Consider the following 25611-nt stretch of genomic DNA (forward strand, 5'->3'; position numbering starts at 1 on the left):
AAATCGAGACGACTTTTGCCTAGTTATGGCTTGCAATGAGTAAAAGGGAAAAATGCGATCATCTTCAAGAAATAATGAATATCTAATCCTGAATATAATTAAACATGCCTCGTAATATTTATTTCACATTGTCGACACGGGGATCCTGGATAAATTAAGGATAAATTTAGTTGAGAATGAAAAATGCTGAGACTGAGGCATTTATTGGTGTTGCAAGTATCATGTGGATGCACCAATTGATATGGGAGTGTACTATCGTATTGGTAATTATGCATAATTTTTTAAATTTGACACATGGATATCTGGTGAAAATGGTTCTCAATTTCCATGAGGATGATAGAACTAATCCCTAGTTTTTAAGAATAAGGTAAATCACCTTGAAAAGGGATGAATAATCCTTGAAGGATTAGTTCTGACTACCTCGATTTCGATGATGATGATTCTTGCCAGGAGATCTTGTTAGAGCAATACGGCAGTACCTGGTCTGACCGAACCAAGTTAATTGAGTCCATCAATGAACGAGTAGTGATTCCATTAAGAAACTTTTAGGCGCCAAACTTAGCAGTGAAGGAAAAGGAAATTGCTCTCAATTAGTAGTAGAATATGGCTACCAGAATTCCTGGATTTGTTTCAACTATTACCATTTTTTTTCCCTTTGGGCCGGGAGGTAAGGGGTCCTCTCTTTGGCTTGGGTATAAAGGCTAGGTATGAATGGTAGGTTGAGTTTTGGGGTTGGATGGAGGTAGAAGATGACATGCAGAAAGAAATGAAGTTCGAGGATTTTTGAATGGATTTTGGTAGTCTTCCGCTAATCGTTCTATGTTTTTCCTATTTTCTACTATAATTTTGGAGTAGAATAAAGGGATATTTATAAAGGATGAGAAGTGGTTAAATATTATTTTTGGGGTTAACCCTAACCCCCCTCCTCATCCCAACCGGGAATGCATCTCATCCTTGGATCTGAAATTCCCGGGAAGATTTCGAGCGATAGGTCTTAGAGTAAACCCAAGCGGCTACAACTCAAAAATGTTCTCTCGCAGCTATGTGCCATTGTCCAAATGTAAGTCTACCACCCTGGTACAAGATACCTAAGTTTGTGAAGTTTGATGGGAAAGGTGACCCACACCATATAACTCTATCAGGTTATTAAAAAGATTTTTTTTAGAAACAGAAACTCCATCAAGGATTCATTTTTGAAAAGGAGACTCCACCAGGCAAAAGAAGCTATTATTTTGAAAGAAAACTGGATTGGCACTCTAGATAGGTTTCTCTAGGATTATAAAATATCTTTTGGAATTTTAAAAAATATTTTTTAAGATTTTTCTCGAATTTCAAAACATATTTCAAACTTTTTTAGAAATTATATTTTTTTTGAAATTTAATAATTTTTAATTTTTTGAAGATTTTTAAAGCATGCGTGAGGTTTTTTAAGGATTTTTAATTTTGATAATTTTTGGATTTTAAAAGAATTTTTGAGATTCTTTTGGTTTTATATCATTTTTGAGATTTTTGGGGATTTTTAAAGTATTTTAATATTTTTTGAGATTTAGGATTTTTTAATATTTAGGATTTTAGGTGTTTCTAAAATTTTAATACATATATATACACTATATATGTGTATATGGATAAGTATATGCATGCATATGTGCATGTATGTATATATGTGTTCACACCATATCCTTATTCGAACTAATATGTGGGACATACATGCCTAAATTAGCCATATGTTGCGAGAAAATGTATAGTGAGTTTTCCAAGAGCTGAGACCAAAAGAAACATTATATAGGAGGCCGACCAAAGATAACCTGATAGAGGCCGAAGCGAGAGCATCCCACTAAAGACCGAATATATGAAATGACGATATAAAGTAGGCCGAAAGGAGTTATAGATAAAAGCATAATTATGGATCTAATAGGTGATACCAGGACAGGTCAGAGTAATAGGAGACAACTAGTGTTAGTTAGTAAAATTGCTAGACATAGAAGTAGAAGTGGGCAACAATCATAGTGGGTAGTTATTTTATTTTAGTATAAGTATTATAATTGTACTCCATATGAGGGCTCTTCGATAATAACCCAATGCATCTTCTATCTTAATTTCACTCTTGTTATGGGGGAATTGAGCCGCCATGCCCCACGTGATCGGCACGCGTATCCAGGAAAGCTACAGCTGCCCTATGATCCAGCATTCCGACCCCGAATCGGAGATCTTTTGATAACGACAGGCTATTCTCCAGAGGCACGCCGCGGCCTCCTGCTCCACTACTCCCTGCAACGGCTGTACCCGATGCTGCCCACGATCTCCTGTATCGACCGTACAAAGCGGAGCTCCACTACGCCCTGCCATGACCGTACCCGGCGCTGCTCCACGACGCCCCGTAACGGCCATGTCAGTGGCCATTCTATCGTGCCCCACGACGACAAACCCCCCTGAGAGACCTCCCAGCCAGGCATATATGCGGCTGGGGGGAGAAGGGGGGGGGGGGGTAAGCAATACCTCCCAAAGCACTCTCTCCCACTTGTGATTATCATCTCTCCTCCTCCAATCTCCTCTGACTTGACCGTCGGAGGGCCATCACCACCCTGGTGGTGGTGCAAGGCTTGTTTGCAGGTTCCTTGGCGGAAGGTGGAGCGCAACCAGCACCAACCAAGACAACTCAGGCGGAACCCCGTTCACACCGTCGTGTCAATCGTTCTCGGTTTGGACCACCAGCAACAGTTGGCGCTAGAGGAAGGGCACGAATCTCAGAACGATCGTAATGGCACGGCGAGGTGGTCGCGGAGCTTCCAATGCTTCCGGTCGCGGAGCCTCTCGCGCCTCTGGCCGGGAGGCTGCTGCGTCCCCAACACACTCTCAGCAGCATTCCACCGCTTCTCCTCCCATTCAGACGGTCGAACCTGCTCAGTTCGACCAGCTAGCCCAGCAGGTTCGCACCCTCGCGGAGGCAGTGCAGAATCTGCAGGGTGTGATCTCTCGGGTGCCGCAGCGAGCTCAGGAGCCGCTGCTCCCCGAGCACTCGCCTCTTCCTCACAACCCGCGCTCCTTCCTCTCCCATGGAGAGGAGCGCCGGCGCGGGGAGGATTCTCGAGTGCGGTCCATTCTGCCAGGACCTTCTCATCGGAGCTGCGCGGGGTACGAGAGGCGGACCCGGGCGCGTTCTCAGACACCCCAGTCCTCGAGGGGCCCGCACTCCAGTCGGTCCCCCTCGCGCCGCTCCTTGTCTCCCACCCACCGGTCGCGCTCCCTGGACCGGCGGGTGGACGATCTCCACAGACAGCTCCAGGTCCTGAAGGGCCACTCCAAAGATCCCTTCGCCGACTTGGAAATCTCCTCCCAGCCGGCGCTTGCCTCAAGGATCCTGCGAACCCTAAACCCGCCGGGGTTCAAAATGCCGGCGATCGAACCCTACGACGGGGCGGCGGACCCACGGGACCACGTGGAGAGTTTCAGGACTCTTATGCTCCTCCATGGAGCATCGGATCCTCTCCTCTGCAAGGCCTTCCCGGCGACCCTCCGCGGCCCGGCAAGGGCGTGGTTCGCCGGCCTGGAGGCTAATTCCATCCAGTCCTTCCACCAGTTCACCCGTCTCTTCATCAGCCATTTCGCCGTCAGTAGCCGGCGAAGACTGGTCTCCGACTCCCTCTTCGATGTCCGGCAGAACGAGGGAGAGAGCCTGCGGGATTATCTCACCCGCTTCAACAAGGCAACACTGGAGGTCCGGAATTTGAGCCAGGAGGTGGCTCTCTCAGCCCTGAAGCGAGGCTTCCGGAAGGGCAGACTCACCTTCTCCCTGGACAAACGTCTGCCGCGGAGCTTCCCGGAGCTGTTGTCTCGGGCAAACCAGTATGCAGACGCCGAGGAGGCAGCCTCCCACCGGAACAAGGAGGCCGCCGAAGCCCCTCTAAAGCCCGGGAAGAAAAGGCGAAAAGAGGCACCCCAGAGGAGGAGCCCGACGCCTCAACGCCGGCGCAGAAGCCCGTCACCAGCAAGGAACCACGGCGCCACACGCCCTCGTTCTCCGCACCGACGCTTCAACCGGTACACCCCACTCCTGGCCCCCCGGGCCCAGATCCTCATGGAGGTCAAGGGGCGGGAGGACCTCCCGGTTCCGAGGCAGATGAAGAAGATCCCTGGGAGGAAGCCTTCTCGGGCGTACTGTGAGTACCACCGAGACCACGGCCACGATACCGAAGACTGCTTCCAGCTTCGGGACGAGATCGAGGCTCTCATTCGCCGAGGACGTCTCGGTCGATATGTAAACGACCGACGTCCCCCCGCAGACCCGCGTCCAGCCGACCCGGCCCCTCAGGAGCCTCGGGAGCAGAATCGACCCGTTGCGGGAGTGATCCACACCATCACTGGGGGCTGCTCTCGGCCCGTGAGGAACGCAGGGGGCTCGGCGGAAGTATCAGGAGTGGCCGTCGCGAAGAGGCAGCGGGTCGGAAATGTAATCACTTTTTGTGATGAAGATGTAAAGGGGGTTCAGACTCCCCACGATGACGCCATGGTGATCTCTCTCACTATGGCGGACTATGATGTAAGGCGTGTTCTTGTGGATAGTGGAAGCTCAGCTGATATTTTGTATTACGAGGCCTTCCAAAAGATGGGCTTTTCCCGACAATTGTTGCACAAAACATCCACCCCCCTCATAGGATTCACTGGAGACGCTATCTCGGCCGAAGGTGTCATCGAGCTGCCTGTGACTGCGGGCATTGCACCCGCAGAAGCCACGGTGCGGCTCGGGTTCTTGGTCGTCCGTGTCCCCTCGGCCTACAACGCTATCCTCGGACGACCCGGACTGAACGCCCTTCGCGCGGTGGTTTCTACCTACCATTTGCTCATGCGGTTCCCCACAGCGGCCGGGATTGGAGAGGTCCGAGGTGACCAGCCGACCGCACGGCAGTGTTTCCTAGCAACTCTCAAAGGGAAGAAGCCCATGGAGGCCCTAAGCGTCGAGTCACTTGACGCCAGAGACGAAGTGGCCTTGCGGCACGGGGAGCCGGCCGAGGGCGTAATCGAAGTTCCCCTCGAAGAAGGCCGCCCGGACCGCACGGTCCGGGTCGGTGCCAATCTCGACTTGGAAGCTCGGCTCCGGTTAGTGGAATTCCTCCGAGCCAATGCAGATGTGTTTGCCTGGTCGGCGGCCGATGTACCTGGGATCGACCCGGAGGTCGTTTCTCACGCCCTCAACGTCGACCCGACCCACCGACCGGTAAAGCAAAAGAAGAGACACTGTGCCCCGGATCGGATCCGGGTGGTCGACCAGGAGGTAGACAAACTCTTGGAGGCAGGTTTCATAAGAGAGGTGAGCTACCCCGAGTGGCTGGCAAACGTCGTACTTGTCCGGAAGGCGAGCGGGAAGTGGAGGATGTGCGTCGACTACACCGACCTGAACAAGGCGTGCCCCAAGGATAGCTTTCCGCTTCCACGGATAGACCAACTGGTCGACGCGACTTCCGGATATCAGCTACTGTCTTTTATGGACGCCTTCTCCGGCTACAACCAAATAATGATGGCTCCACAGGACGAGGAGAAAACTGCCTTCATAACAGACCGGGGGCTGTACTGTTACAAGGTAATGCCCTTCGGTCTGAAGAACGCTGGCGCCACTTACCAGCGCCTCGTCAATAAAATCTTCAAGGAGCAGATCGGTCGGAATATGGAGGTGTACGTGGACGATATGCTGGTAAAAAGCCGCCATGCAGACCAGCACATTGCAGATCTGGAGGAGACTTTCACCACCTTGCGAAAGTTTCGCATGAAGCTAAACCCAGCGAAGTGCGCTTTTGGTGCTTCGGCCGGGAGGTTCCTCGGTTTCATTGTCAACCAGCGCGGGATCGAGGCCAACCCGGACAAGATCAAAGCCATCCAAGATATGTCCCCTCCGACCAAAGTGAAGGAGGTTCAGGAGCTCGCTGGAAGGGTCGCCGCGCTCGGACGATTTGTGGCAAAGTCGGCCGAACGCTGCCAACCATTCTTCAAGGTGTTGAAGCGCCCAAAAGACTTCCTCTGGACGGCCGAATGCCATGCGGCGTTCGACCAGCTCAAGGAGTACATGGCGTCTCCTCCCCTGCTGTCCAAGCCGCAAGAGGGGGAGATGCTCTACCTTTACCTGGCGGTCTCCCCAACCGCAGTCAGCGCAGTACTGGTTCGGGAAGAGGCAAGACTTCAGAAGCCTGTATACTACATCAGCCGAGTCCTCCGGGATGCCGAGACGCGGTACACGAAGGCTGAGAAAATCGCCTTCGCGCTGCTGACTGCGACCAGGAGGCTTCGCCCCTATTTCCAGGCTCATTCTGTCACCCTTTTGACCGATCAACCACTGCGGCAGATTCTCAGCAATCCAGAGAATGCAGGACGGCTGGTGAAGTGGGCAGTAGAACTTGGTGAGTTCGACATCCGCTACCAGCCCCGACCAGCCATCAAGGCCCAGGTACTCGCGGACTTTCTCGCTGAGTGCACTGTGCAGGAGGCGGAACCTAAGCCGCCGGAGACACCCAGCCTCGATCTCCCGATCTGGACGCTCCACATTGACGGGTCGTCGAACCCTGAAGGTGGAGGGGCTGGGCTGGTCCTCACCAATCCCGATGGAGTGATAGCCGAGTATGCCTTGAGGTTCGGATTTCCAGTGACCAACAATGAGGCGGAGTACGAGGCCCTAGTCGCGGGACTCAAACTCGCCAAGGAGCTCGGCATCCGGCGTCTGAAAGTCTTCACCGACTCCCAGCTGGTGGTCGGGCAGGTTCGAGGGGAGTTCGAGGCGCGGAGCCCGACCATGCAGAGCTACGTCCGGAAGGTGCAAACACTCATTCCCGACCTCGGCAGTGTTGACATTCAGCAGGTCCCGAGGAGCGAAAATGCCAGGGCCGACAGGTTGTCCCGCCTAGTGGACGCAGACGCGCACAACTTGTCGAGGGCAATCTACCTGGAGACCCTGGATGCCCCGAGCATTGACGGGGCTGGAGCGGTGATGGCAATTGATCCGGAGCCGTCTTGGATGGACCCGCTCGTCGCCTACCTCGCCGAAGGAATCCTCCCTGAAGACGAAGATCAGGCCCGGCGGCTTGTAAAGAAGTCCGCCCACTACGTACTTTATGAAGGGAGGCTGTATCGGACCTCGTTTACCGCCCCCCTCTTAAGGTGCCTCCGCCCCGCGGAAGCGGCCTACGCCCTCGGCGAAGTCCACGAAGGCATCTGCGGATCGCACTTGGGGGCTAGGTCCTTGGCGCATAAGATCATGAGGCAAGGCTACTATTGGCCGACCTTGATGGAGGACTCGAAGGACCACGTGCGGAAATGCGACGCCTGCCAGCGCCACGCCAACGTCCAGAGAGTCCCCTCTGTCCCCTTGGCGCCAATCACCGCGCCCTGGCCCTTCGCACAATGGGGAATGGATATCCTCGGACCATTCCCCGTCGCTTCGGCCCAGCGGAAATTTTTGATTGTCGCCATCGACTACTTCACCAAGTGGGTGGAGGCAGAGCCACTGGCCACCATCACGGAGGCACAAGTCCGGAAGTTCGTGAAGAAGAACATCATTGTCCGATTTGGAGTACCTCGGGTCCTCATCTCGGATAACGGTCGACAGTTTGATAACAAGCACTTCCGGGACTTCTGCGAGGAATTTGGGATCGAGCATCGGTTCACATCCGTGTCGCATCCCCAAACCAACGGCGAGGCCGAGGTCACAAATCGGACAATCCTCCAAGGTATCAAAGCGCGGATCGGCCGGACGGGGCAAGCTTGGGTCGAGGAACTCGAGAATGTCCTTTGGGCGTATCGGACCACACAACGGACTCCTACTGGAGAGACGCCTTTCAGCCTAACCTATGGCACGGAAGCCGTTGCCCCCGTGGAGCTCGGACTCCCCTCGCCTCGGGTGGCCGCGCACCGACCCGAGGCCAATTCAGAGCAACTCCGAGGGAACTTGGATCTCTTGGAAGAGGCAAGGGAAATGGCTCAGGTACGGATGGCAATGTATCAGCAGAGGGTGGCCCGATATTACAACTCCAAAGTCCGACCGAAGCTTTTCAGAATTGGAGATCTGGTGCTGAGGCGAGCTAAGGCATCTCAACCTACGGAAGGTGGGAAGCTAGCGCCAAATTGGGAAGGCCCGTATAAAGTTCGTTGGGTAAACCGACCTGGCTCCTACCAGTTGGAAGCCCTAGATGGCCGAGAAATTCCAAGGGGCTGGAATTCCGCTAACCTGCGGATGTATTACCAGTAGAACAACAAGGCCAGAAAGACAATTTAAAAAGGTGCAATACTTTTCATTTCAATAATTTCTGGTTACAGTGGCGTGCTCGTGTGATTACAAGGAATTCCCAGAGGGGAATTAGGGAGTAAAGAAAGTAAAGAAGAGGTGGGGACCCAAACCCTCAACCCAGGGCGGCTGCAGTCCCACCAGAAGTGGGTGCTTCTAACCGGAGGCGCCGTCCAGCACCTCACCAAAAAGAGGAGGAGCCGCCGCAGAAGAAGCTCCCGCTGCCCCCAGGGGAACGCCGCCTCCAAAGGATATTCCCATCTTCCCCAGTGGTAGGAAAGAGAAGGGATTCGAGGGGGAAGAGTATATGGAGGCGCGGTCCCGGATTGAGCGTCCGGCGCAGAGCTCAACCGGGAGGCTGAACTTCAAGGAGGGGAGATGTGATCCCGGATGAAACGCCTAGAGCGGAGTTCCGCCGGGGAGACCCTCCTTGTTGATCCCAGATGAAACGGCTAGTTGGCTGAAGTTGTAAGGGGAGCGCCTCCCCTTTCCTTCGACAGGAGTCTCTCAGTCATATGCCAAGGAGGAGGTCCGCGATCCATGGCAACCTGCAGCTCCGGCTTAGCAAATTCCATCGTACCTGCACCTGTATTTATAGCCAAGCTGCGGCCCCCTGGTAGTTCCGATACGGGTGGTTCCAATAAATGCAGGCGCACTGAATCCGGAGCCGTTCCGGCTCCCGAGGCGTATCTCTCCGCGATTTCCTAAGCGTCATTCTCCTTAAATCGCATTCTTTGTGCAGGACGATCCGGGTGACGTATACCCCTAGGTCCACGTGTCTCCGCTCGCGCCCAGGCCGCATCCTCCTCGAAGAACCCGCGTATCGCGGCCGCTCAACTAACACTCCTCACCAGCAGCAACTGGCGATCCGATTTCCCAGGTAACGCATTAATTAGCGTTTAATACCCTTCTCGTGTTCCCCCCAGGCAACGCTTGGAGGAGAGGAGAAACACGGTCGCGGCTGGGCACAGAGAAACCCCGATGGGCGGCGAGCGACAAGTGGCCGACCAACGAGTGGAATCTCCCGAGGCTCGGCCCTCGGATGCCTGGCTAACCCGATGATCATCCCGGGAGCAGACTAGCCGGAAGCCCCGACCGGTCGCCTCGGCTTGCGCCAGCCTAGGCCGACCAACGAGTGGAATCTCCCGAGGCTCGGCCCTCGGATGCCTGGCTAACCCGATGATCATCCCGGGAGCAGACTAGCCGGAAGCCCCGACCGGTCGCTTCGGCTTGCGCCAGCCTTGGCCGACCAACGAGCGGAATTTCCCTGAGGCTTGACAACCCTCAGATGCCTGGCTAACCCGATGATCATCCCGGGAGCAGACTAGCCGGAAGCCCCGACCGGTCGCCTCGGCTTGCGCCAGCCTAGGCCGACCAACGAGTGGAATTTCCCTGAGGCTTGACAACCCTCAGATGCCTGGCTAACCCGATGATCATCCCGGGAGCAGACTAGCCGGAAGCCCCGACCGGTCGCCTCGGCTTGCGCCAGCCTAGGCCGACCAACGAGTGGAATCTCCCGAGGCTCGGCCCTCGGATGCCTGGCTAACCCGATGATCATCCCGGGAGCAGACTAGCCGGAAGCCCCGACCGGTCGCCTCGGCTTGCGCCAGCCTTGGCCGACCAACGAGCGGAATTTCCCTGAGGCTTGACAACCCTCAGATGCCTGGCTAACCCGATGATCATCCCGGGAGCAGACTAGCCGGAAGCCCCGACCGGTCGCCTCGGCTTGCGCCAGCCTAGGCCGACCAACGAGTGGAATTTCCCTGAGGCTTGACAACCCTCAGATGCCTGGCTAACCCGATGATCATCCCGGGAGCAGACTAGCCGGAAGCCCCGACCGGTCGCCTCGGCTTGCGCCAGCCTTGGCCGACCAACGAGCGGAATTTCCCTGAGGCTTGACAACCCTCAGATGCCTGGCTAACCCGATGATCATCCCGGGAGCAGACTAGCCGGAAGCCCCGACCGGTCGCCTCGGCTTGCGCCAGCCTTGGCCGACCAACGAGCGGAATTTCCCTGAGGCTTGACAACCCTCAGATGCCTGGCTAACCCGATGATCATCCCGGGAGCAGACTAGCCGGAAGCCCCGACCGGTCGCCTCGGCTTGCGCCAGCCTTGGCCGACCAACGAGTGGAATCTCCCGAGGCTCGGGCCTCGGATGCCTGGCTAACCCGATGATCATCCCGGGAGCAGACTAGCCGGAAGCCCCGACCGGTCGCTTCGGCTTGCGCCAGCCTTGGCCGACCAACGAGCGGAATTTCCCTGAGGCTTGACAACCCTCAGATGCCTGGCTAACCCGATGATCATCCCGGGAGCAGACTAGCCGGAAGCCCCGACCGGTCGCCTCGGCTTGCGCCAGCCTAGGCCGACCAACGAGTGGAATCTCCCGAGGCTCGGGCCTCGGATGCCTGGCTCAGCGCCGGAAGAGTTTCCTGAGGCCTAACCCTCGGATGCCTGGCTTAGCGCCGGAAGAGTTTCCTGAGGCCTAACCCTCGGATGCCTGGCTCAGCGCCGGAAGAGTTTTCTGAGGCCTAACCCTCGGATGCCTGGCTTAGCGCCGGAAGAATTTCCTGAGGCCTAACCCTCGGATGCCTGGCTTAGCGCCGGAAGAATTTCCTGAGGCCTAACCCTCGGATGCCTGGCTCAGCGCCGGAAGAGTTTCCTGAGGCCTAACCCTCGGATGCCTGGCTTAGCGCCGGAAGAGTTTCCTGAGGCCTAACCCTCGGATGCCTGGCTCAGCGCCGGAAGAGTTTCCTGAGGCCTAACCCTCGGATGCCTGGCTTAGCGCCGGAAGAATTTCCTGAGGCCTAACCCTCGGATGCCTGGCTTAGCGCCGGAAGAATTTCCTGAGGCCTAACCCTCGGATGCCTGGCTTAGCGCCGGAAGAATTTCCTGAGGCCTAACCCTCGGATGCCTGGCTTAGCGCCGGAAGAATTTCCTGAGGCCTAACCCTCGGATGCCTGGCTTAACGCCGGAAGAGTTTCCTGAGGTTTAACCCTCGGATGCCTGGCCTAGCGCCGGAAGAACTTCGGGAATCAAAAGTCAGCAAGAAGCAACCAAGAGCTAAAAAAAAAAAAGAGGACGAGGGCGAGATGAAGAAATATTCAACGTGCATTAATTTTCAGGGCCGAGGCCCATACAATTGGGCAAAACGCCGACATACAAAAATAAAAAAGACAATGGAAGGTACAAGAGGTCAGCTTGGAGGAACTCCCGGGTCGGGAACGCCGGGCTCGTCCGCGGGAGGTAGGGAAGCAGCAGGAGAACCAGCAGGCGATGGCGCCGGAGAGGAGTCCAGGAGGGAGATCTCGCTCAGGTCAACTTCGGGATACTTAGCCGACACCCTTGCCAGGCCCTCCTCGAAGCCCAAGGTGAAGGCTTCGGCCCCCGCGTCCGACGCGTCATGGACAAACTCGTCAGACTGGCGATAGGTCCGCACTGCCTCCGACATATCATGGGCGAACTCGGCGGACTGGCGATAAGCCTCTACCGCCTGACGCCCGATTTCCGCCCTCTTCTCGGCCAGCTCCGCCTCAGCTCGCTCCATAATCTGAGCCTTGGCCTCCAAGACCTTCGCCACAATCCGGCCTTCGGCCTCAGAGGAGACCCTCAGCAGATCAGCCTGAGCCTCTTTATGCTTCGCCTCGGTAGCAACCCGAGCGGCCTCGGCTTCCTTCAGGCGCGAACGGAGCTCTTGGACGTCCGTGCATGACTTCTCCAGGGCCGACTCCAGTTCGCCTAGTTTGGCTTCAAAAGAGCGGATTCGGTCGCAGGCGTTGTCGGCAGACCGCTGGGCCTTCTCCCACCGCTCTCGATAGTCCGCGATCTTCCGGGACTGCTTTTCAGCCCGTTCCTCCGCCTTCTTGACCCTGCTTTCGAGGCCCGAGGCGGCTTTGAGTTGCTCCCGAGCCTCTGACAGTTGCTCCTCCAGGGCGGCGAAGCCGAGTGCCCGCTCTTCGGCCTCCCGGAGCCTCGCCTCGAGGTCCCCGGTCGTCCTGCCTGCCGCAGCCCGGCCTCCCTCTTCCATTGCTTTCAGCCGGTCCTCGGCCTTCGCCAAAAGCCCCGCCTGTTCCTTGTAGCACTCCTCCAGACGGATCATGTACTGGGCGAGCTAAGAAATAGGAAAAATAAGGGAGTCAGGCGGAGAACAACAGAGCCAATAAATGGTGAAAGACGGCCAGAAGAACACTCACCGACATGAGACAGACGCAGCTGGCGGCCCCAACGTCAGAGACATCCAACTCCCGGACCCGCCGACGGTCCTTCTCCAGCAACACTGTTTCGATGAGATTTCGGGCGCCATCGGTAGTGAAGGCAGACCCCGATTTCTCCCCGGAGCCGGATGGTGGTTCTGCAGCCTTACCCTTATCCATCGCCTGGGGAAGAGTCCGACTGATCGCGCTCGGGGCGGGGGTCGCCCCAGGAATTGATAGGGTCCCGCTCGGCCGGGGCCTCGGCGCGTCCCTCCTCGAGTCATCAGGAGCCGACCGAGTCGAAGGCCGGGTCGGGGACCGATCACGTCCGACCCGTCCGTCTTGAGCAGGCTCAGGTGGCACCTCCGGAGTAGCGGCAACCTTACCACCGGAGGGCTGGTACAGCGTCAGCTGCCGGTCGGTGCCCACGACATCTCCCTGACCGGTGGGCCCGGACTCGTCGGTCGGCATCGGAGGTATCTCCTTACGGGACTTCTTCGCCGGTGGGGCCCCGCTCGGAAGAGTCGTTTCCTCCTCCGGACTGCTTCCAGCAGGGACGCCCTACCAACAGCCTTCGACTTCACCGACCGCATGACGTCGTCGACCTCTGCAAGAAGGACGGGATGGTCAGGGACTGAGAAACCGAAAGGAAGAAGGAACGAAAGAGAAGAAAAGAGCTAAAGAAACGATGGCGGACTCACGGTCGGTGGGGACCGAGCTCAAACCGACGTTCACCAAGGTATCCTCAGAAATGAGGCGGCCCACCGGGGGAAGCTGGCCCTCGGCGACCAACCCCTTCAAGGCGGCGACGCCCTCGGATTCCTCCCTCGACAACTTCGACAGGCCAATTGGGGACTTCACCGGCGTCCCCCAGATTGCCCTGATTTCCCAGGAGGGGTCTGCATCAACGAAAAAGAAGCGCTCCTTCCAGTGGTGAATGGAGGTAGGACCCTCCTTGACAAGGCCGCACCCTCGCCGCGCTGCGAAGCACCACCACCCTTTGTCCTGGGGGTGGCCGCTCAGGCCGTAGAGCTCCCAGAAAACGTTCAAGGTGGCGGGAATCGCATGCAAGCGACAGAGAACCTGGAAGACCGTCAGAGCACGCCACGAGTTCGGCACCAGTTGCGTCGGTGCCATTCCTAAACCCCGGAGCACCTGTAAGACTAGGTCTGAAGGGGGAAAGCGGAACCCGGCTTGGAGGATGCCCTCATTGATGGCGATCTTCCCTCGGGGAGGATGAGACATCCTCTCCTCAGGCCCTGGGAGCGTGACATTGCAGGCCTCGGGAAGGTGGTACCGAGCCACAAATCCGTCTAAGTCCTCGGCGACCAGTTTTGATTTGATGCTATCTGCTCCCACTTCGCCCATCCCTAATGGCCAATCTACGGTCAGGACGGGGTCAAGAAGGAGGGAAAGGCCGGAACGACTGGGGTGCACTAGTACAAAAAGAAAAAGTATGAAGAGCTCAAAGTAGAAGAGTGGGAAACTCACTTGAAGAGGAGGAAGAACGGCTCCGAGAGCGTCAAAGGAAAAGCAAGCGAACGTTTCGGCGGCAACAACGGTAGCGCAAAGGAGAAACTCGAAAATGTCCGTAAAGAAGAAGACGGACGGGGGAGGGCCCCCGATTAAATAGACGAAAGGGCAAGTGACACCTCGATGACGCCAGAAGACGCCTGGCCGCCGAAGGGTCGCTCGCACCCCAAAGGCGAATCGACACCATTAAGGAAGGATGTCCGCCGAAATCCTCAGGTTGCCAGGTCAGCAGCAACCGCCATACGCCATAAAGAAGGCGGGAAGCTTGAAGCGCGCGCGCCTCTCCGAAGGATGGCGGCAATCTCGAAACATCACTCCCTTCACCTGTTCCCCTTCTGGTTCCAGGCTCGGAAGTGGGGGGCTACTGTTATGGGGGAATTGAGCCGCCATGCCCCACGTGATCGGCACGCGTATCCAGGAAAGCTACAGCTGCCCTATGATCCAGCACTCCGACCCCGAGTCGGACCTCCTCGGCTCCGCAGCCCGACCCCGGGTCGGCTGCCCTATGATCCAGCACTCCGACCCCGAGTCGGACCTCCTCGGCTCCGCAGCCCGACCCCGGGTCGGCTGCCCTATGATCCAGCACTCCGACCCCGAGTCGGACCTCCTCGGCTCCGCAGCCCGACCCCGGGTCGGCTGCCCTATGATCCAGCATTCCGACCCCGAATCGGAGATCTTTTGATAACGACAGGCTATTCTCCAGAGGCACGCCGCGGCCTCCTGCTCCACTACTCCCTGCAACGGCTGTACCCGATGCTGCCCACGATCTCCTGTATCGACCGTACAAAGCGGAGCTCCACTACGCCCTGCCATGACCGTACCCGGCGCTGCTCCACGACGCCCCGTAACGGCCATGTCAGTGGCCATTCTATCGTGCCCCACGACGACAAACCCCCCTGAGAGACCTCCCAGCCAGGCATATATGCGGCTGGGGGGAGAAGGGGGGGGGTAAGCAATACCTCCCAAAGCACTCTCTCCCACTTGTGATTATCATCTCTCCTCCTCCAATCTCCTCTGACTTGACCGTCGGAGGGCCATCACCACCCTGGTGGTGGTGCAAGGCTTGTTTGCAGGTTCCTTGGCGGAAGGTGGAGCGCAACCAGCACCAACCAAGACAACTCAGGCGGAACCCCGTTCACACCGTCGTGTCAATCGTTCTCGGTTTGGACCACCAGCAACAACTCTACTAGTAGTTTTTATACTAGAAGTAGGCGTAATTAAGATTTTTACCTAGCCCATTGCCACACTTCTACCCTAGCTCTTTGCTACACTCCTTATCTACCTTCGAATGGCAGTATGATGGTGGTAAAAATTTTTGAAAGTTAACCATCTGGATCTTCGCTACTTTCTATCCTCCATTCGATTTCCATCATCATCTTTCCGTGTTAATCAGACGCTGATCGCATGCTCGTGCGTGCCAACCTTTTTGCTACTGAAACTCGATGCCTTTCTCCTCCAACAAATCGAGTTTTTTGGGCCAAGTACTTGCATCACGAGCCAAGTTCACCATATGGTTACTTTAACCTAAATATTATATGCTCTTTTGGACTTGACTCTCTCTCACATATAGAAATTAAGAAAAATGCACTGGTGAAACAAATTATCCACGAGATAAAACGACAATAACAACCAAAAGAAAGAAAGAAAAAAAAGAAGAAATCTTCTGTTCTAGAAAGAAGCATCTATCCAACATGCGAGGACCAATGAAAACAATCATATTTTTTCTATAAAAAAAAGAAGATTTAGGATAAATTATACCCTGCATTATGCTGGCGGTGCACCATGCCGATCAGATTTTTCGATCCCATGGATCTCGTTCATCATGCGGCTTGTCTCGGAGTGTTGCCTCTTTCATCTCATCTTGGAATATTCCTATAGTGTACTTCTAACTTACTGCCCCTGGTGTAGGGTACAATGAGCCATTCTTTTGAGCCCTTTTTGGTGTAGTTTATCATCACAACATTTTTAAGGTAATAAAAAGGGGACACGTGCCATGGTGGTGCCCGCTAAATATAACTTTTGTTGATTATTTTCAGTATCATATTCTGTCGTTCTCAAAAGTATTTTCATGCTACACTCAACTTGTTAATGTAGGAGATAACTCGAATGTACAATAGCCACAAAAATTGAATGGAGGTGGTTTCAACTGCGCCCAATTGAAGTATGGTCTCCACTAACCATTCCTGTGGCTCCAGTGAGCCAATTTGAGATCAGTCCTTGGGCCAATATGTGGACTTCATCCATGCACACCAATGCTCCAGTGTCTTCGTATGGCATCTTTCTTTTGAGCAACAGTAAATAGTAACTTAATTTAAGATTATTTTCAAGGTTATTTTTATTAAGGTTATCTTCATTATTAATGCATATACAAAAGGCCAATATCAATATCTAATTATTCCCACTGTATTGCCGATATACATTCTTAGATAATTATTTTCGAAGACTATACATAATTATTTCGCATATATATAGTAATAAGGTCACTTAAATACAAAGTATGTCTAGCATCATTATTTCATTGATCTATGATGAATGATGATACATCTTGCTGCTATGACTATAACACAAAACTCAAATGTTAAATAAATAAATAAAGTCTTAGATTGAACTATATTATGAGCCACATATATTTGATTGAATCATATTGAATTGTTGTGAAACCCTTCGTTTCAAACTAGTTCATGGTTCACTTGAGTTGTTTAGTAAATTAAGTAGCCAAATGCTGCTTTATTTTTTTTCAACAACTAGCCCATGCAAGTAAGTAGGAATAAAGATAAGAAATTAAGGGCATGCCCTCCCATAAAAATTGAGATCATGCTCTTCTTATATCTCTCCTTTATAAATATTTCATCTTGATTAGTTCCAACCATCTAACTTTAGTTTCCAATATTTATAGTAGAATGGATACATGCAGTGCACTAAATAATATATTCTTATGATCTCACGCGGTGCTCTCACAAACCAAAAAGGGCACCGTTGTAGCTTTTTTAATAATACAGATAGAGATAAAAAGAAAAAGAAGAGAGCTCATCTGCCAAAAGTGAAGATATAATCAGTAATTTATACAATTTTTCTTTAAAAAACAAATCTTGAATCAAATAGAACCACATGACACCTATTAATAAATCGATATGATATTCAGCGAATACTCACCTCAATTAGGTCAATTATATGGGAAGGGAATTACATATATTGCATGCTCATTATGCTTAGTTTTTTGTTAATGAAGCAATCCAATCTCTTTTATCTCCATAAAAAAGGCAATTTTTAAATTTTTTTCAAGAACAAGGATATATAGATGTAACTTTACAAAGTAACCTAGCCTTTTTTTTTATTAATGTAAATAATTTGTCTACTTTTAAACTTTCACAGCCATACCCAAAAAAAAAAAGAAAAGAAAGAAAAGTTCCCAAGAACTACATATCAAGTGCTTTACAAACAAAGCTATTCTAGCTGCTGACCTGTGGAAATTCATAGAGTCACCGGTCGCCATGTCATGTTTTCTTTATTTCTATGACCATTTTTGTTCTTTTTAGCTAATCGATCGCTGCCTTGGCATCTGAATTCTACTTCAGCGGTCCAGCTTCTTCAACCCTTGTCCTATCATCTCCCCCTCAGCATCTTCGCGTTCACACTCCGCGGTCCCCATCCTCACAGGGAGAGCACAAACTCCAAAGAACCCTAGCTGACGCGTGGCAGTTGTAGAATGATAACACGTCAGCATGCAAACAGGGTGGTTATAGAGAAAACCCAAAAGAGATAAGAAGCCATGAGTCCATGACGGGATGGCGTTCATAAAAATTTTTAAAAAGAAAACTTTTAGAATTAGAAATTCCCCCAGACCTTTGTCCTCTTATGACACTACTTCCCTTCTATTAACTTACTTTTCCATCTCCATTATATCGCGATAAATTCGAACAATTCGCAAGTTTTGCTGGGTTTCTTCTGATCACTGCAGTGGATTTTTTCCCCCCGAGATGAGACTATTCTTTTTATTTTTCTATCACCAGAATATCCTCACGAATTCGGTAAATTTTATGATTAATTTCATAAAGTTCAAAGCTATGTATCAATCATACAAATACAAATGAGAAACAACTTACAAATCATATAATTCTCTCCTCTTCAAAAGATGCAAGCCTTACAGCTTTTTTAGGAATAAAACTGCAAGAGTTAAATGAATGGCTTATAGTTATAAAAAAGGGCATATATACAACATTTCATAGATGGATAGGTAACAATATCTTAATGTGGACAAAAGATCATGATCAAAGGCTCAAAGGATCAATTTGTCTTAGGTTGACCTTGTATTTCCGATTATGACTAATATAGTCAAGAATCTTGTTAGTAGAGCAATTTGTTAGGATGGGCTTGTTCTGCAAGACTAGCTAGGAAAAGTAGTGCATGCTTAACCTAGCCCAACCACAAATCTATAGTTTTTTTATATTGAATTGGGACTATCTTAATACTTCTAAATGTCACTTTTACTATAACTAAGAAAAAAAACAAGAACAATGAACGATACAAGACGATTAATTTATTTCTGCTACTAAAATGTAGCCTCCATAGGTTGAATAGTTGGCACTATTGTCCTTCTTCACGTATCACTGTGGTACTCCAGCTTTTGATAAATATCTTTGGTTTATATGTGTTGTTGAACATCATGTACACTACAAAATATGCCTAGAAACTAAAATTCATGTATTTTGATGATCTCTAACCTAATTATTAAGTTGGTGTTGAAATGGAGGGTTTTAATAATAAGATACTGAGGATGATAGTGTTATTTTGATGATTAACACAACCATTGAGGAAATATCTAATTAAATACTACAAGTTAATTTGATACATCAATACTGAGTTCGACACTCTCGGTACATTAAAAGAATGAGATCAAGATGTATTTCAATGATTAATAATGAGATAAAATTTGCAATAGAAAAGAGATAGTGAATTCTAAATTCTAATTCGGCAAAGTTTTCAGTGAAACGTACTCTTAAGGGGACAATAGTAATTTTCATTGTTAAGAGTATGTAGCAATACCATGGCATACATTCAAAATTACTTGAAGTATATTTCATTGATTATACGGATGACTCTAATCTTAAGTTGCAGCAAAGTGTGGAATGAGTCGACCCCAAGATTGATGGAGTCGACCCTGGCACATCATGAAACCATCAGGCACACTTCTGCAAAAATGGCACGGATGAACAGTAGTTGAGTCGACCCCAAGCTTGCTTGAGTCGACCCCATCTTCAAGCCTCAAGAAAACAAGTCTCTGGAATTTACTGAGAGGGCCGACCCCAACCTTCCTTGAGTCGACCCCAGATTGAGTCGACCCCAATGGAGTCGACCCCAACTGAGCATGAGTCGACCCCAAGGCTGTGTCGTTCAAAGATGTCTCTCTGGAATCCCTGAGAGGGTCGACCGCAATGGAACTTGAGTCGACCCCACTGAACCTTGAGTCGACCCCAAAAAGAGTTGAGTCAACCCTAGTGAAAAATGGCTGAAATATAAGGTTCTGTGTTTCCTGAGAGGGCCGACCCCAATATAGCATGAGTGGACCCCAATGAAAGTTGGGTCGACCCCAGTGAAAGTTGGGTCGACCCCAGTGAATGTTGAGTCGACCCCAAGTATGATGAACAGTAGTTTGAGTCGACCCCAGGAAAGGTTGGGTCGACTCCAACACGGGCAGAAGCATGACGGCTAGTTCTGCAGAAGTACTTTTTGTCCTCCCAACAGTAAGTAACGGCTAGTTTTTGAAATCTAACCAATGGGGGGTGTCCAATGGATGAGAGAAACTATTTAAAGTGACACTATTCATCAGAGAAAGTATCCTTTTACGAAATATCAAAGCTTACACAAGAAAGATAAGTGCCCTAATTTTCTTCATCCAAGTGCTTCACTCAAAGAGTCAAAAGAAAATGGTAGAGCAGATTCTAAGGAACATTAAGAGCTCCATCAACCCTTGAAGAGTGAAACAATCTTGACAAAGAAGAGAGAAGTCTCATCAAGCGATAACTATATTCTAAACTCTTCTTTGTAGCTTATAATTGTTATATTTGCTCATCTAGGAGTTTCAACCTTCTTCTTCTTTTTAATCACCTTGTAAAGGTTTGTTAGTGAGCCCGTAAAACCAACGGTGTAGGTTTGTTGGTGAACCCGTAAAACCAATTGTGAAGGTTCGTTGGTGAGCCCGTAAAACCAACATAGGTTTTTGGTGATCCCGGAAAACCAAAGTGTAAAGATTTTTGGATTGTGAGCCCGGAAAACAATTCAACTATAATCCACGGGATTATAGTGAATTCCTAAGGGGTCGCTTGGGGAGTGTACGTAGGTGCTTAGGAGAGCACCGAACCACTATACTTCTTATGTGTTTGCATTGTGTATTGTTTTAACATCACTCACTCATCAATTGACTAAATTAAGATAGTAAAAATTTAGAGAAACCAATTCACCCCCCCTCTTGGCTTGTCACCTTGGGCAACAAGTGGTATCAGAGCAAGGTGCTCGCATAGTATTTGTTGATCTCACAATCAAGAGACAAAGATCATGACAACCCAAGTAGGATGTTCTATGAGCGAGGGGCAATCCACAAATAGACATCTTCTGTTTGATGACACTAATTACACATACTGGAAAGCCGGGATGAGTATATTCATTCAAGCTCTAGACTATGAATTGTGGAATATCATAACTAGAGAACCACACACACCCACAAGTAGTATAGAGGGCACAATCATTTTCAAACCAGAAATGGATTGGAATGAGAGTGATAGAAAACTAGCACAACTAAATGCTAAAGCAATTAAAGTATTTTATGTTCACTAGATGTAAGTGAATTCAATAGAATATCTACATGCACCTCCACGAAAGAAATTTAGGATAAACTGGAGGTCACACATGAAGGAACTAATCAAGTCAAGGAGTCAAAGATAAATATATTAGTACATAAGTATGAGTTGTTTAAAATGGAATCCACTGAGTCTATAACTGAAATGTTTACTCGATTTACGGAAATCATAAATGGGCTAAAGAGTTTAGGAAAGTCTTATACTAACTCTGAACTAGTGCAAAAAATTCTCAGGTCTCTACCAAGAGTTTGGAAGGCCAAGGTAACAGCAATTCAAGAAGCAAAGGACCTCAATATACTGTAATTGGAAGAACTTCTAGAATCACTCATGACCCATGAGTTGATCATGAGACAGAAGATGAGGTCAAGAAAAGAAAGACCATTGCCTTGAAGTCTACTACTCCAAAACAGAAAACTGAATCAGAAGAATCAGATGATGAGGAGGAATATGATGAAGAAGGAATGACTATGCTTGGAAGAAAGTTCATGAGAGGAAAGAAGAAATTTCATAAAAGGAAGCCCTTCCTCAAAGGTAGCTCAAGCAAGAAAAAGGGAAAGGACAAAGAAAAGAAAAAGGAAACACCAATTTGCTATGAGTGTAATAAGCCCGGACATTTCAAGATAGATTGTCCGGAATTGAAGTGGATGACAAGAAAACTTAAGAAGAAGAACTTCATGGCTGAATGGAGTGAAAGTGAGGAGTCAAGTTCGGAAGAGGAAGATCAACAAGAGACGGCCCAAATCTGCCATATGGCCAATGACGATGAGGTAGATTCTGAACTTGAATGTGATTTTACTGTTGAAGAATTATATGATGCATTTTTAGAACTCATGGAAGAACACAAGAAATTAATCAATAAAAATAAAGTTCTAAAAGATGAAAATCAATCTCTTATCCAAGAAAAGCAAAAACTATCTAATGACTATGAAACATTAAGTAGGAGATTCACCAATGAAACCAAAAGTCAAATTGCTGAAAATGTCAAATTAAAAGAAGATGCTGAAAAATACAAATTCTTAGTGGACAAGTTTACACTTAGCTCAACTAAATTAAATATAATTTTTGATAGTCAAAAAACTGTATATGATAAAACTGGAATAAATTAGGAAACAAAAATACTTAAAGAACATATTTGTGAAAGCCAAAAATGAAAATATAACTTGTCATTGCTGTAATAAATTAGGACATAAAGCATATGAGTGTAACTATAGAAAGTCTAGCTACAACAAATTGAGTAATAATTATAAGCTAAAATCCAAGAAAATTTGGATTCCAAAAGGAACATCAAGTACTAACCCTAAAAGACCCAACATAGTTTGGATACCTAAAGCATATTCTTGATCTTGATTGTAGGGGTGTCTTGCAGCTAATAAGGTGGATAAACGATGGTATCTAGATAGCGGCTGTTCAAGACACATGACAGGTGACGTAGAACAATTTGTCATCTTGGAATCTAAGAAGGGTGGAGTGGTAACTTATGGAGACAATGGAAAGGACTTATCATTGGAAAGGGTAAAATTTACATTACTCCATCCACCTTTATAGAAAATATTTTATTAGTTAATGGTCTGAAACATAACCTACTTAGCATAAGTCAATTTTGTGATAAAGGTCTTAAAGTCACATTTGAAGCTTCAGTATGCATAATCACAAATCCTAAAGATAATAGCATTGTACTTATAGAACAAAGGCTGAGAAATATTTACATGGTAGATCTTCATAAGTTAGGCAAGAAAAATGGATTATGTTTAATTACTAATGAAGAAAGAAAAAATGAAACAAGTTGGTGTTGGGAATTGTATCCTAAATGTCAATCGTCAGCATATTGATGATTGAATTTTGTAAATGAATTGATAAATTAATAAAGTATTATTTGGCATTATTCATCATTTCATCTTCAAATGAACTCTTATATGATGAAGTCCTTAGGATTTATGTTATGATAAAGGAGGATTTATCTTTGAGTCTTTAAACTTGTTCATGACTAAATGATATGTTGTTACTAGGACGACAACATTATCGAGATTAGGTCGTTGTGTGACATATACGTTGGTTGTCCTCTTAACCAAGGAGTGTGGAGACACTGGTATGCCATACAGGTGAAGTGTAGGAGTACATTTCACTGAACATGACCAATTCCGGAACGCTCTACTGTCAAGAGATGTTCCGAGTGGATATGGGTATAAGTTTGGCCCTCTGACCTGAGATCGCAACCTGTGACTAGCAAGCAACTCACTGTACTTTGGTACCGGACTATCTGAATTTCTAATTCTGTGACGGAAGGTCACTGGGTGTAGTCAAGTACTTGCGTAGTCAATTGTGAGTCGAGATGGAATTGACCCCTCCTGAAAACAGGAGATAATGTCTTGTGATTAATTTAGCAAAACCTTGGCCAGGGTAATTCCAGTGAGGAGTCACGGGATATCTAAAGTTAATCACATAATGGATGTACTAATTATAGGGTTGACAGTGAGCTCTAAGTCATCCTGGCATTAGGAGTCAAAGGGATTGAATTATACAGTAACCATAGTCCAAGGTTCCAGAGTATTTGCTTCGCTTATATTCGGCCTATCCGGACATCGGGTACCATTGCTAGATGGTCACATCGATTAGTATAGGAAGATGTTCCTATACTACCGGCTTAGGTTCGAACCTATGAGGTCACACGCATAGAAGTTTCTAGGTTGATCAAATGGCTGATTGATGATTAAGAATCATTCAGGGGTAATTTGGTCAATTCGATTGACAAATTATCCTAAGCAAAAGTTGCATTAAAATAATTATTGAATTATTGGAAGATTAATTAACAATTAGATTGCTAATGAACTCAATTTGATTGAGTAATTGGGCTTAGGTTGAGCCAAATTGAATAGGATTCAATTTGGGCTGCATCAGGGTTTGACCTAATTGGATTGGGTTCAACCCAAGTAGATTGAGCTTGACCTAATTGATGGGACTTGACCCAATTGGATTGGGCTTGATCCAAATCAATTAGAAGACCTTATTTGATGAGGATTATGAGTCCAAATAATCAGAATTGGATAAGGAGAAGAATTCCTAAATTTTAGGAACCCATCCTTATCTTCTTGGAGAAGAATTACACCTTAATTTATTTCCAATATTTTCTACGCCTATCCTCTTTATTTTTAGCCAAAAATTGGCATGAGAAGAGAGGAGGCGTGGGGCTATATTGTCTATAAAAATGGTGCCTTAAATCTTTCTAGAAAGATTTAGATGAATTTTCTAATTTTTAGGGATTGCATGGCGCATGAAATAGGATGGTCTGCGGCTGAACTTTGGACGCATGAATTTATATCTTTTAGGGATCCAAAATGCACAAAATTTGGATATGTTTATCTCCTCTTAGCTGCCAAACCACCAGAATTTTTTGGGAATTTTATCAGCCAAATTAGTTGGCTAAATTAGGTGTGAGGCATGGGGTGGTCTTTTGGCTATAAAAGACCCCCATGCCTTGGGTTCAATATATACTATATTTAGAGGTTTCAAAAAATTCTGAAAAAATTCTCTGAGGGCCTCCATCCCTTCTTCTCCTTCTTCCTCATGTCCATCCTCCATCTCCTTGAAGAAAAATCAAAGGTTGAGTGTTTAGAAGGAGAAAGCTTCAGCCATTGCAACGTTCCTGCGCGAGCTAGCACTCCCGCGGAAGACGATCTACCTAGGGCTTCGCATGTACTTCTCATAGAGGCCATTCGTGTGCGTGGCTGCGAAGTCAAGGATCAGATCCACAGGTTTCTTCTATCATAAAAGATATTAATCCCACATCAATATTTTATTTTGGAGTCAGGGTCTAGGTCTGATTCCCCGAGGTTTTACCCTCCTTTGGGGCTCCTCACGGAGTTATCTCCAGAATCCATTCGATGGATATTCGGAGATTAATCGGAATAGAGTTTTTACATTTCAGATCTCATAGTTAATCATGCATGAATGTTTTAGCATAATTGTTTAAACGATTCCGGCATAATCCTATGTGTTCTTAAGGTGCTGATTTCTAGATTTGATCTTGTAAGCATGCATGAATTAAATTGTTTGATTTAGTTTTTCCGCTGTGTTTTAAAACTTAAAAAGAACTACGTATGGCTTGATCCTGCTTATGAAGGGGTACGTAGGCAACCCGATCAGGTTCAGCCATGTTTTTTTTTTAAAAAAAAATTCAGCATGCTTAGTACCGAAGAACCTAGGAATCACTTTCAGTTGGCTTTGGCATCGTAGACTAGGACATGCTAGTATGGATTTAATATCAAGACTAGTCAAGAAGAATTTGATAAAGGATGTGCCAAAATTGATCTTTGAAAAGGACAAAATCTGTGGACCATGCTCATTAGGAAAGCAAACAAAATCATCCTTCAAATCAAAGAATATAGTATCAACCACTAGGCCTTTTGAACTCATACACATGGATCTATTTGGACCCACTAGAACCGCAAGTCTAGGAGGGAAGAAGTGTGGACTAGTTATAGTAGATAATTTTTCAAGATATACATGGGTTTCATTTCTTACACATAAGAATGAAGCATTTTCAGCATTCTTCAAATATTATAAAAACATCTTAATTGAAAAGAAGCTCACCTTAATAGCAATTCGAAGTGATCATGGAACTGAATTTGAAAATCAACACTTTGAAGAATTTTGTAATGAAAATAGTATCTCACATCAATTTTCAGCACCTAGAATGCCTCAACAAAATGGGGTTGTTGAAAAAAAAAATAGGACCTTGGCAAAAATGGCACGCACAATGTTGTGCGAGTCAAAT

At 48.4% G+C, this 25611-nt stretch overlaps 1 protein-coding gene across 1 annotated transcript; it reads right to left on the reverse strand.

Moving 5' to 3' along the window:
• Positions 1 to 118: 118 nt before the first annotated feature.
• LOC149753255 (uncharacterized) lies at positions 119 to 15162 on the reverse strand. The gene is made up of 3 exons (XM_089923766.1): positions 13155 to 15162; positions 12942 to 13060; positions 119 to 145 (listed from the first exon to the last, which is right to left on the reverse strand). Exons 1-3 carry the CDS (start codon positions 13819 to 13821, stop codon positions 119 to 121), a joined length of 813 nt encoding a protein of 270 aa, XP_089779892.1. The 5' UTR covers positions 13822 to 15162.
• Between the last annotated feature and the right edge of the window lie 10449 nt (positions 15163 to 25611).

The sequence above is a fragment of the Phoenix dactylifera genome, chromosome 6 (genome assembly GCF_051530095.1).
Source record: "Phoenix dactylifera cultivar Ajwa chromosome 6, Ajwa_hap1_PhDact_Kaust_v1.1, whole genome shotgun sequence".
Lineage (NCBI taxonomy): Eukaryota > Viridiplantae > Streptophyta > Magnoliopsida > Arecales > Arecaceae > Phoenix > Phoenix dactylifera.